The sequence below is a fragment of the Antedon mediterranea genome, chromosome 9, assembly GCF_964355755.1.
Source record: "Antedon mediterranea chromosome 9, ecAntMedi1.1, whole genome shotgun sequence".
NCBI lineage: Eukaryota > Metazoa > Echinodermata > Crinoidea > Comatulida > Antedonidae > Antedon > Antedon mediterranea.
The window spans coordinates 23,490,294-23,503,284 of record NC_092678.1 but is presented as its reverse complement, the minus strand read 5'-3'; the positions used below and the strand labels follow the sequence as shown (position 1 = coordinate 23,503,284).

Here is a 12,991-nt window from a genome sequence, read left to right as displayed (position 1 = left end):
GCTAAAACGAAACAGCCAGAAAAGTTATATTATTAAATATATATATGTATATATCATTATATTATCATTATATATATATACTTTTAAAAACTTTAAATTGATGTATACTTTTACTGTTGATTTTATTTATTTTATTTGAACGCACCCAGTTTTTTTTAAAGAAAACTTTGTTCCTTTTTTTTTAATGTCCACTTGTTTAGGCCTAGGCCTGACATTTTCAACCCTCTCTAAATATCTCTCTTTTAAAATAAAAGAAAAACAATACTAATTTTCCATTTAAAAACAAAATATCTGTAGAGGTTCTAACCCACTCTAGGACTGAGAGCACTCAAACATGAGCATTTACCGGTTACGCCACAAAGTACAAGACAGAACAGCTGATAATAGTCTATTATAGGCCTACGTGTATTACGTAATTCATCATTACGTCATAAATATACATATTAACCTTGTTTAAAGCAAGAAGACTGGTTAGCTCAGGTGACTGAGCGTCGTGTTAATACACGATCGAATGTCGTGGGTTCGATTCCCACGCTGGTCGGTGGAATAGAGTTAAAAGCTATGCGAGCTACTGTGTTTGGGGTTCACAGAATTATACGTCCCCCTTTCCACCACACACATCATGAGGCGACAACATCAATGCATCTGGTGATGTGCTGGAAACTACCCTAAAAGGCTGTGGCAGCCCTTAGTTACATCTTTTGTTTTTATGTGGCTTCACCACCTGTATTTTTGATGTTGTAACTTTTATGTTTAGCGGCCTTAATTTTAATCAGAAAAAAGTTAATTTATATTATTATATAGATTATGATAGCATTCAAAAAGACAACTGCCCCCTCTAGTGACAATACAGTGAAGTTCTAGTTCCCGTACTCACTAAAAGCGAGAGAGACGCATGCAACAACAACAACCATGCTTTCTGTTTCCAAAGCAGATGAAAGTGAAACTATTGAGTGTTTAACTAATCTTCCGCAGGATAAGAAGGATGAAGATGAGAATTCAAAGACAGTGACACATTCGAGTGTCCCACTAAATATAAATGACAGTAATATGGGTAGGCCTTGCATTAGGTTTTATAAATGCGTTAAAAATAACTAGGCCTAGCCTGCTGGAGGCTAGCCCTCTCTGGCCTAGCTAGTAGTAGTCTAGTAGGCCTCTAGACCGCGCCTAAACCTAAGGCCAACTGCTAGTAGGGCTAGGCTAGTCGGCATTCAAGATTACCACCTAGTTGAGGAGGCATCTTATTAGGCTAAGGAGTCATATCTAATCTTGCTTAACTTAGTCTGTACGAATTGATTCTTTACATTATTAAAAATAAAACACCAAACCAATATTTTCACACCGTTTTATTTACAGTACAGTATAAACATTTTTTTTTAATCTTTTTTTTTTCAGCATATTCACTTTTAATCGACTCAAAGCGCCCTTCAAGATTGCCACCAAGTTCAGGTACTGGTATAATGCATAAAATCACTAATATTAAATTTTTTTTAAATGAGGCTATCCACACAGCAGCTGTACTGTGCATACAATTTAAAATGTTCTATTAGCACCCTCGACCTTGCCAATAGTCAATATTTGCTGGCTATATTCAGAGGCCAGTACTAATGAATAGAAGAATGATTTATACAAGTTCTGCAATAACAATTTAATCGCTTTTTGTTTTGTTTTAAAGTTCTTAGCAAAGTAAAGTCGTTTCTCCCAGCAATGAAAGCTGCTAATGAAGACCTTATACTGAGCATGAAGGAAGGAACTGGTGGACTAGAGTTACCTGATGATTACGACGGTCCAGCTATCCAGATGGTCAGTATTTGCAATTAACAATTCCTTACCTACCACACCCATCCCCCACTCCCACTTTATTTAGACAAACACAAAATGGCTAGAAATTGTGTACACTAAAACGAATAAATTGTCTCTATCGTATGATGACTATTCATATAAATATGGTATTATGAATTTCACTTCAAGTAATGGAAAAACAAACATTTTTTTTTTCTTAGGATTTGACACAATTTGCTTTATCAAGTTCAGATGACTCTAGCGATGACGACGAACCAATCACAGAGCTTAATATACAGACTTCGTTAACCAATCAGCTAAGACCAAGTATTGAAATACTGGAAGCAACAGATTCCGAACAACCATTATGTACGCTAGAGGGCGCTATGACTGAGGATTGCACAGTAAAATGATAAACATAAACAAATATTCATTAAAATATAATAGCCATTTTATTAGATCGTTTTAGTTTTCGGAATTTAATATTTTAAATTCTTTTATATGTAATATATATTGTATATGAATAAAATAAGAATATTTGTACTTTGGTGTTTAGTTTTTTAAATCAATGTGACATGCCCATTAGTCTGTATAAAACAAACTACAGTATAATACTGTATGTAATGACTATCGCGCCAAGAACATCTAGCTTTCTGTATAATGAATATAGGCTGGTATTATTTAAAAAGGACAAACTTTAGTGCAGGAATAAACCTATGATTTAGTCCAGGACTAACTTCAAATGGACAGGACTATAAACATTATTATATATCATAATGTTGAGATGATCAGTGTAGTCATAATTTGAGAATTCATATTTTTTTTTAAACAACTACATAAGACACTGAGGGACTGACAGACAGCAGGGACTTTCATTTTTGCGTTTCAATTTGACGCGTTTTTCCGTATGAAACGAAAACGCAGTCATGCGTAATCAATCAGCTGACTTTTATTGTGATTACTTTTTGTTATTGAAAAAGTTTACACGTACGAACGAACGGGTTGTCATCATAATACTATAGTACCCCTAAAATAACATGTTTTTACGCTTCAATTGTTGACAATTGATAATGATAATAATTGATATAAATGAAAGTAAGAAGAATGAACGAAGGTAAGTTATTTTAATGGTATGTCACTCGAAAATCTGGCAAAGAACAAAAAAAAAAGCTAGCCTCCCGGTGCGGAGGTGGACTTCCCATAAAATATGACCGGATTAGGTCCAACGTATGGGTGTTGTAAGAGGTCCGGTTACGGTTCGCCTTTTTGGCCTAGGCCTAACTCGTATGTACATCAATCGACAATAGCCTATGTAGTTTGTGGTTTTTTTTTAATACTTTTGCTGAAATATATTTTCATGACTGTCAATTTATCAGTTGTCATTAGAATATAATTAATTTAATATTAATATCATTATTATTAATTTAGCCTAAGTATTATTATTTATTACCATTTATAGGCCTATTATTTATTAAATTATTTAAAAGGTTGCCAAAAATAAATTAATGTCCTGGCTATGCTGTTATGTAAGAATAATTGACAGACTATCCTTATGCCGATCTACCATCTAACATCTAACATCCCTCAAAACAAAATGGAGAGAAAAGACAAAGTTTACGATTTATACAACCACCTTAACCAAACTTATTTTGCCCTCATGTGGGGGGAGGGAATTCCCCCTGATCCCCTAAATCCCTCTTTTTTTACTGTCTTTTTAATCACCAATTTATTTTAAAATTTCCAGAATAACGCACAATTATTTCCTGATTGTAATGTAATTATGTAGTGAATCATTATTGCCTTGTTTACTCTCTCTGCTGATATAATCTTCTAATAACATAATATGTTTGTAAAATTGAATGGGAAATTTCCCTTTCAAAGTTCAATATAATACAAGATAAGGTCTGATAAAACTTATGGAGAATTCTCAATAATAAACGTAGCTATTAATAATTATAATAAATTTCCAAAATGTAGATTGATAATTTCACTAAACAACAGTACCAAAATAAAGTAATATAGTAAAGTATGGTACAGTGACAGGTATGTTTATGTTTTAGAGGAAACACAGTAATATGTACTGCAATCAAAACTAATCATGATAAAGATCAGTGATGCCTTGACAAGATGTCAAAGGTCAATGTTTTCTACGTATTTTTAAAAACAAATGAAATGTGCCGTGTTTTAATTTTCTACTGTACAGCATGGTAGATTTATTGTAGTGGTTTTCAAGTGCCATATGTTTGAAATTATATTCAAGTTTCATTTTTCCAGTCAATGAAATCATTGTTTTACTACTAAACTGTAGTATTACCAGGGAGTTGATAATTACAACTCCATGGTATTACTTATAGTTCATCACACTATTGAAAAAAGGCTCCTAAATGTTTGAATGAATTGAAATAATGCTTTAAGCTCTGTCTACACTATCAACCAAGTTTGACAAAAAAAGTGTGATGTGCCCATATGTGGTAGTGATATGCCCAAATATGGTAGTGATATGACATCATCATGTCCATATATGGGATTTTGTCGCATAAAATTTGATAGTGTAGACAGAGCTTTACATGCATTAGATATTCGGTCTTGGTAGGAGGAGCAGCAATCATTGCTTTTCCTTGGTTTATATTTTTTTATCCCTGCCATTCTTTCTCTACACAATCTGAATGCCCTCATTTCATTTTAAAGTGTCATATTATTTGCTTTAAACATTTTATTATCTTTATAACTTAGTATAAGCTAATAAGCTAGTATTTCATGTATACCGGCTCTAATTTTTATGATACTGTGTTTCCAATCTGAACACTGGCTACAATTCCCACAACGTTAAATTAACCAAGTCTAATAGTTACTTTTACCGACCACTGCCTGGCCAATAAAACTTACCATGGTCCCGGTAAAACTAACCATGTGGCTAAAAAGTCCAGTCCGAACGTTCGACTCATGTTGACTCATGTGATGAGTCAATCGTTGTTTTCGACATCACAGTTAAATTTTGGTAAAATTACAGTATAGCTAACTGCATGAAAAGTGCGAATGATGGTCAAATCTTCTGATGACAGTGGGTAAAGCTACGGACAAGGCTTTTGACTACTAGAATGTGTGTTCATGTTGTAAACAGACATAGTGTAATCCTATTCCTAGTGTCCTATTTGACATTTGTTTAAAAGGCTTGTGTTTTAATGTATAGTTATTAAACACTTTAAATCGCCAAGACACAGAGTACCAGGAAGGAAGTGGTAGACTGTTGTATTACTTTTTACTGTATACATGAGTCTTTCCTAGTCAGATCAAATTCTATCATTTCCTAGCACACAACGTATGTGAGTATTTATTAGCTTTGTAAGAAGCTCTGTAAAAATTAAATTTTCAAAACATCGCTGGGTCAAACAAAAGCATTACTAAAGCTATCAATTTGCTAAAACCTAGCAACAAGTTAAATATTTAAATTAATTGTGCACCCTCGCTCTATTCCTCAAGGTTTCTATCTAAGTCCGGGCGAACACCAACGTCATACATCAATGAGTAGGTCCATGCAGGGTCCATGGTCATCTTAGACAAAATAATTTCTCTACTACCTCCTCTCCTTTTGAAATGTTTTCCGTCATTCAGACATACCGCTTTCCACAATTTGTTTCCATATTTTTCTGTTTTTTTCTCTACTAGTACTACAAACAAAAAAACCTAAATTTAAAACCAAATTATTCAGAGATTGATTGAGACTAAAAAAAAAAAAATCTTGTATTTAAAACTGCGGACTTGAATGAAGTCCGTAAACACTGTAACCAGTCAACCACGACATTAACCCATGGAATTTTTTCTGAGAATATAATTACAATTGTATCTTAATATACATTTATATATCATTTGTTATACTTTATATATTTTTAATAATTTAGATAATATAATAATAATAATGCTGTATTTTCTTTATCTAAAAATTTAAATAATCTTTTTCTTTTAATTAGCCGAATTTTGTACAAAATTAAACTTTATTTATCTTTACAAATCAAATCACACAAAACACTAAAAACATAAAGCGGGGGTAATCTTACATTACTGTAAATGGGTTCATAAAAAGTTTAGAAACAAAACAAAAGTCATAGAATATTGTAATTGTGTTCTATATATTTTAGACGTCAGACAAATAGAATGACGTACTTTAGGAAACCGTGGTTTCTTATACAAAAATTACTCATTCTTTAGTCTTTGACGGATTATGATTTTGTTGTTGTTTATAATAATTGGGATATTGGTATTATAGTGGTTTTTAAAGGGAATTACACGCTTGGCAAAGTCTAAGAAATGTTTACTATACATTGTACTGTGTATATATGATTTTATGCTTCATATACTACCATGATTCAATTATAAGCCCATCACCGGCCCATTATAAGCCCATCACCGGCAGGAAAGTAGAACTGTTGAACAGTGAAAAAAGGTTCAATGAACAATAGGTACTGTAGCTAGTCAATCAAAACATTTGTTTTGATTTTTTTGCTAAAAAAATTTGATAAAAATTGCTAAATGTCATAATCATAGCGGAAATGCTTGAAATGTACGAATTCTTTAATAAAAAATAACTAAACATTTCCTTGTTTCATTGTTTTACTTATCTTCAGGAGGTCTTAGGTAAAGGAACTATTGAGGAGAAAGCTGGTCAAGTACTGTCAATGGCAAACAATTAAACACCATGGCTGATACAGGTAAGTGGTGCATACAGGATAGTGGTGGATACAGGATTGTGGTGGATACAGGATAGTGTTGGATACAGGATTGTGAATTAGGCAGTGGGGGCGCACAGGGCTTAAAAGCGGTGAAATAGAGTGTTAAACATAACCAAATATCCTATCATTTGCATTGTAATTTTTTTTAATTTAGGGAAGCCCGGGCCAAATCCGCCTATGACAAGAAAACATAATGGCCATCATTCCCGAGCCTTCTCTTTACTAAAGCTTGATTCTCACTCCGTTGCATTATGTTGCATCGCTAAGTGGGAGCCACGCTTTATTTTCCATTTTACTTTCCATTTTGTATGTTTGGTTTCTATTCCACATTATATTCTCAATGAGAGGTTTCTTTTTAAACTCTTTGATGTAAACATGCTAATACTAATTGTATTAAACGAACTGAAACTATCAACCTAATGAGTGATACCTAATGAGTGATACCTAATGAGTGATACCTAATGAGTGATACCTAATGAGTATACCTAATGAGTGGGATGAAATTAGCAATTTTAGTTTCTGTTTATTATATCTCTACAAATGTTTACAAAGAGTGTGAATATGTTGTTTGGCGAAATCAAATGTTGATATAAATTTGCGGTACACCATGTATATTTATTTCTGAAAAGAACTGTTGAGTTTCTCGACGTTTCAATCAATATGCTTTGATCGTCCTCAGGAGTGAGAATTTGCTTCGATTTCAAATGAAGCAATATAATATATAGCCTGTTCACACTATAGATGAGATTTTTTAGGATTTGAAATAAATAAAAAAACAATGCCATATAAGGGAAAATGTTAGAAACCCATTTTTACTGAAATTTTTTGTTATCTCTCTAGAAAGATTTAAAGGCAGTGTGAATAGGCTTCTATTTCAAATGAAGTGCCAATATAGTCTGTTCACGCTAGATAAGATTTTTTAGAATTTGAAGTTTGAGATAAATAAGGAACTATGCCATAAAAGGGCAAATGTTTAGAAAACCATTGTTACTGAAAGATTCTGGGCTACAGTATAATAATGTTTACAGGTTAAACAAGGAAAAATATAATATAGCATGTTCACACAGATTAGATGTTTCAGGATTTGAAGTTTTAAATAAATAATGCCATATACGGGCAAATGTTTAGAAACCCATTGTTACTGAAAGTTTTTATGCATCAGTATAATAATGTTTACATTTTAAACAAAGTTTTCTCAGAAGAAAGAATGAAATATATTATTTAATAATAACTTTTACTGTACTAACAATCATTTATATTCATATACACAGACCAGATGTTTTAACTATTGTTAGTGATTAAGTTCCTGCTGTCTTCTGACTCCCTACTGAAGTCATTTCTACTAATTTTATTTATTTTATTTTATTCAAACTCATTCCACAGCGGGAAACCCGCCCCTTACAGAATGGAATAAACTATACCATATAAAAATATATATAAATCTTAAAATCTAACAATACAAAATTATACAATTTTACTAATTTTATTACAAAAACAATTATAACGGTCAAAAAAGAGAACAATAGAATTATCTTTAAGAACACAATTATTAAAAAGAAGACAAATACGTGAAATTTTACCACTAATAGCTTTATCAACATGCTCTTACTCTCAAATTAATACTTAAATCGTAACTGGTATATTGAAAACTTTAAAAAAAACCTTAAAACATAATTTTTATAGTGGCTTTAAAAAGTAAAAAGTATAAAAGTTGTTTACAATAGTTTGTACGTCTAAAATAGTTTCCCCATTTTTTCAATCATATTTTCTATGTTATTTCCTTCGGTAGAGTAGAGATATAAAATTAGCTTAAATAAAAGGTTAATAAAGATATTTATTTTACATCTCCCTGGGTAGAGTAAATAAAACGTTTTAGATTAGTTTTGTTGAGTAACAAAACTTTCCAAAATCTTTTTTTAACGATAATAATTTTACAGTCAACGTTTCCTGTAGCTATTAGTAGATAAATATAAAGTAGAGAGTAGAGAGTAGAGAACAAAAAGTAACATTTAAATTCATCACCTGGGGCCGTATGACAAATATCTGACACCATTTATTGGCACCTTGATTTGCCAGCTTCAGGTAATTGGTACCTGGGTTACCTTAATCATTACCTTCAATATGATTGGTGTTTCCTCAAACTGGATGCTATTTTTAGTAACATGAGTCGTCGCACGTTACGCATCTGGAAGGATAAGCACAATAGTACCATTTGAGACTTTCTCTTCTCTGACTCATCGTCATATTGTCTGTTTTTTTTTGTTAAGTGAATGAATAATTTTGTAATGAAAATATTTGAATCCACGCTGATATTTGACATTGGTCATTGTTGATTTGAATACCAATTGATTGAAAGTTGAAGAATTTTTCTCACTATTTACACTATAGCTAATGGTGCGGCAGTCTAGCATAGGGTATTATTGATTTTTGAGGTGATCAGACTATGGTTCAGTTACTGAACAATGAAACAATACAATCACTGTTGCATTATTTTAATGATGTATCATTTATTTTAATCATTTCTATGCAGGTACTGTACGCTATATAAGTCCACTCTTTAACATGTAATTAGACATAATTTGTTTTATGTATTGTTTTTAATTATAAACTTTTTCCATCTTTTTTTTAACCTTTCTCAATTCATAAAAACTAATCATTTTTTAAATATTTCTTTTGTGTAGCTTTGGAGAATAATATGAAAAGCAAGAGCTTGACAGGTAAGTTAATGTCAACCCATTTTAACTTATTAATTTAAAACTTTCATTTTCAAATTTTTAAAAACTAACTGATGTGTTGTATTTTTTATGATTCATTTATTAGCTTTGGAAAATAATATGAAAACCGAGGCCATCACAGGTAAGTTCTTATTAATTTCAGTTTCACATTTAGTACATTCAGGTGGAGTATCATGGTACTTGCTTGGCAATACCTAGTTCTTGTTTCAAATCCAATTGGATTGGTTCCAGTCCAATGCCAGGTTTTTTTATCAAGCATCTTATGTTCTGTCTACCACCAATAGACCAGTTGGTTAAATTCAGTAATAGGTTTGAACCCCTAAATGGTAAAGTACCCCTTTCAAGATTTGAACCCAGTATTCTGGAGTCAAGGATCAGACCAATTAGTGCTGTATTTAAATATTATTAATAAGATAAAACACTTACATTTGAAGTGTTTTTTGTTTCACGTGATTGGAAAGTTCTTAGACTAAATTATTAACAATTCTTCTACTGTACGAAGATAATATGTTTGAACAACTAAATATTTAAATGCCCATGATCCAAACCCAGTTTGCTTGAGTAAAGGATCGGACCAATATGTGTTGTATTTAAATCATGGACCTATCTAATTGAATAGATCCTCCATGTTTAAACATTGACTAGTTAAAACGCTGACATCATATGACATACTGTTTAGTTATTATTTTTTAGAATTACATTAGTATTAAGTCACAGATGTTGACAAGTATTTCCTTGTAATACTTTTAATGGGTTTCACAGAGGAGCATTGTTGACTGAAATTCACCAGTCTATCGCCACAACTACATAACACTACTTCTAATTGAATTTAGGCTAAATTAGTACTTAATAAAACAATAGACATTGTATCCAACTTAAGTGCATACTTATGGGAACAAATGGTATCAAAAGTGGCATTGTATGGCTTGCAATGTTTTACATAAATCTTAGAGTGAGAAATTAGGTTTACTGTTGGGTAATTTGAGGTTTAAATTGTGTTTATTTTGAGACCCTAAGTGTATGGTGCATAAAATAGCAAACATTTCTGTATACCATACAACCATAAAAACTCTTACACTTTTATATTGTATTTTATTGCTTTTTATGACAATAACATCCAATATATGTTAAACTCCAAATTTAGACACAACTTCAGACACAACAATTCAAGAAATATTCAAGAAATTCAACAAATTCAACAAACATTTATTTCATTAAATGCCATACAAATAACACAAAGCATAAAAAGAACATGGACTTATACCTACAATACACATATTTACTGAAGTAAAATATTAATTCTGGATAAACCTAGCGTTAGAGTAAACCTGTATATGTTCGTATTTGTAATGAATAAATGTGTCAACAATTATGTAATAAAATAATAGTGTACTAAACCCTTCTTTTTTCTTTGTATATAATATCTTTGAATGTTTCCATCATTAACTAATCAAATATATATATTTTTTATTCATTAGCTTTGAAAAATGATACAAATACCAATACGTTATTAGGTAAGTTCAAACTCAAATTATTAAAAATAAAATTAATATTTTCTCAATTTTTTATGAACAAATATGAGTTTTTGGTTCCATGTGATTGAAAAGTACTTTGACTGGGTGTAGTTTTTAAAATTATTAAAAAGCTGATGTCTACAAACAAATTGATTCATAATGTCCGTGTCCAGGAAGCTCTTCATTCAGGGTCAAATCTTAGAGTTCGTCAGTCATTGGCATTTAAAAAAAATGCATTGTATATGGTCTATACTGTATATTTAAAAGCCTTCTATATGGCCTAATATGGCCTATACTGTATTAAAAGCACTGAATATGGCCTAATATGGCCTATACTGTATTAAAAGCACTGTATAGGGCATAATATGGCCTGTACTGTAAAGCACTGTATTTGGCCTAATATGGCCTATACTGTATTAAAAGCACTGTATAAGGCATAATATGGCCTATACTGTACGTTTAAAATATTGTACATCGCACATTATAACTGTACTGGGCTACTGTAGTCTTGTAAATTCCAGACTACACAAAACCACAGATCATAATAGTGCCGTGCAAAGTTTATTTCCCGCAATGTATCCCACAATACTTCATTTGCAACTCATGGATTTTTTAAACGGGGTGATTGTCATGATTAGTCTTAGACTTTATTTAATCGTGAAGATCCAAATCTTGATTTCAAAGAATAAAGTAATTGTGCACTAGATAAATTGACACTAAAGATTGTTATCAACTTCCAAATACAATTGACAGATGTCTGTATTGTTTATTGTTTTATATTTTCTATAATTTGCGTTAAAGAATATCCAGAAAAAAAATTAGGTTACTGTATAAAGAGTCAAAGGAAATAATAATAATAATGTTTATGTAGTTAAAAAAGAAAGTTTAGTTCATTTCTCGTACAACAGTTTTTATCCATTTTTTGTCAGTATACCGTGCAAGAGTGATATGTCACTTTGAATTGTTTTTGTTAGTTTTTTCATTTATCTGTTTTTGTATATCTCAACGCAATCATAATTTCTATGTATATTTTATATGCAAATGACAATAAATGGAAATAATTTTCCACTGATAAATAAATGATAAAGGCTCAGTCCATTCATTAATTCATTCACAGTACAAAAGTCATGATGAATTGTGAAGGAATGCTTTTGTGGTATTGTCATTTGTTTAGTGTTAATTGAGTCCCACAGGATATGTAAAGTACAAATCAGTTCCGTTGCTTAAGACATATTTTCTTTTGATGAGCATTTGCATAAAATCAAACAATATTCTGGCAACCATGCAACTGACTTTTCGTTCCTAGAAATCCTTAAGACCTTGACAACTAAATAAATCTTGCTTTCCATTTCATATTGTAATTTTGATGTAGCCCCCTCTATAATATTTTAGTACTCAAACTTTTTAGTAGATGGTTTTTTTTATAAAAATTAAGTGAGTTTAATTTAGATATTTTGATTTTTTTCTCCCGTACAATTTATATTTTTCTATTACTACCTTTTATATAAAATACAAAACTTACAAAAACAAAAATTATTTAATTTATTCTTGTTTTCTTCTTATTGGTGCTTTCAAATTCTTCTGGTGTTATTCGTTAAAATATGTATGAGAGCACCCTCTATAGTTTACAAAATATTAAACTGATAGCTTCCGTCCCATAGGCGACCGGACATACCTTAAAGTTAATTCAATTAAATAACATTAAGAAAATATTGAGACCAAACTGGGTGAAAAAAAATGAAACTGATTTTGAAAAAAATATGTAATGAGTTTTTGGACAAAAATTAACTTTGTAGGACATCTTACCACCTTAAAGTTCTTAAAATAGAAATTAAATCTTAGGTAATTAATTACAACTATTTCCTGAAAATTCTTGAGCTTCCGTTGTAGAGAAACGTCAGTCATGGAGGAACAAACGCAATTATAACCAAAGTAAAGAAACCAGTGAAGTGTATAAAGTAGTTTATAGGGTGGAAGTGTTTTGGGTACCCATTATTCAGTACAGTAACTTGTGCTAGTTGCTGGTATAAAGATAAGACATAAGAAATAAGCAATTAGACATGCTTTATGTATTTTTTTAACTTTAAACATATATCGTCTTGGCTCTATGCTCTAAATAATAGTAAGACATAGAACATCTGTTTTTAAAAATGTTTTATTTTATTTCATTTATTTTGCGATTTTGGTATTTTTAGAGTTTTTAACAAAGTACCTTACTTCCACAATGAAAAAC

At 31.1% G+C, this 12,991-nt stretch overlaps 2 protein-coding genes across 5 annotated transcripts in view; both read left to right on the top strand.

Moving 5' to 3' along the window:
• The first annotated feature begins 882 nt into the window (after positions 1–882).
• On the top strand, positions 883–2,275 carry LOC140059257 (uncharacterized). Its single transcript, XM_072105125.1, has 4 exons — positions 883–1,054; positions 1,396–1,449; positions 1,676–1,803; positions 2,004–2,275. The coding sequence occupies exons 1-4, from the start codon at positions 913–915 to the stop codon at positions 2,193–2,195; spliced, it is 516 nt and encodes a 171-aa protein (XP_071961226.1). The 5' UTR covers positions 883–912; the 3' UTR covers positions 2,196–2,275.
• Positions 2,276–2,768: 493 nt separating this feature from the next.
• Positions 2,769–12,991, top strand: part of LOC140058906 (uncharacterized) — a 33,699-nt gene continuing 23,476 nt past the window's right edge. The window contains exons 1-5 of one of the 4 annotated variants that reach the window (XM_072104693.1): positions 2,769–2,896; positions 6,405–6,488; positions 9,191–9,226; positions 9,330–9,365; positions 10,723–10,758. In XM_072104693.1, coding sequence (XP_071960794.1) covers positions 6,476–6,488; positions 9,191–9,226; positions 9,330–9,365; positions 10,723–10,758 — 121 coding nt within the window. In that variant the 5' untranslated portion in view covers positions 2,769–2,896; positions 6,405–6,475. Of the gene's footprint in view, positions 2,897–6,404; positions 6,489–9,030; positions 9,074–9,190; positions 9,227–9,329; positions 9,366–10,722; positions 10,759–12,991 lie in introns of those variants that run through there. The other 3 variants (XM_072104695.1, XM_072104694.1, XM_072104696.1) reach the window with 3 other exon arrangements.

What these genes read in the sequence shown, in the direction of transcription:
- LOC140059257 (XM_072105125.1), top strand. Translation starts at nt 913, where the DNA reads ATGCTTTCTGTTTCCAAAGCAGATGAAAGTGAAACTATTGAGTGTTTA. An exon ending in TATAAATGACAGTAATATGG is followed by an intron (nt 1,055 to 1,395) that starts GTAGGCCTTGCA and finishes TTTTTTTTTCAG; the next exon opens with CATATTCACTTTTAATCGAC. An exon ending in AAGATTGCCACCAAGTTCAG is followed by an intron (nt 1,450 to 1,675) that starts GTACTGGTATAA and finishes TTTGTTTTAAAG; the next exon opens with TTCTTAGCAAAGTAAAGTCG.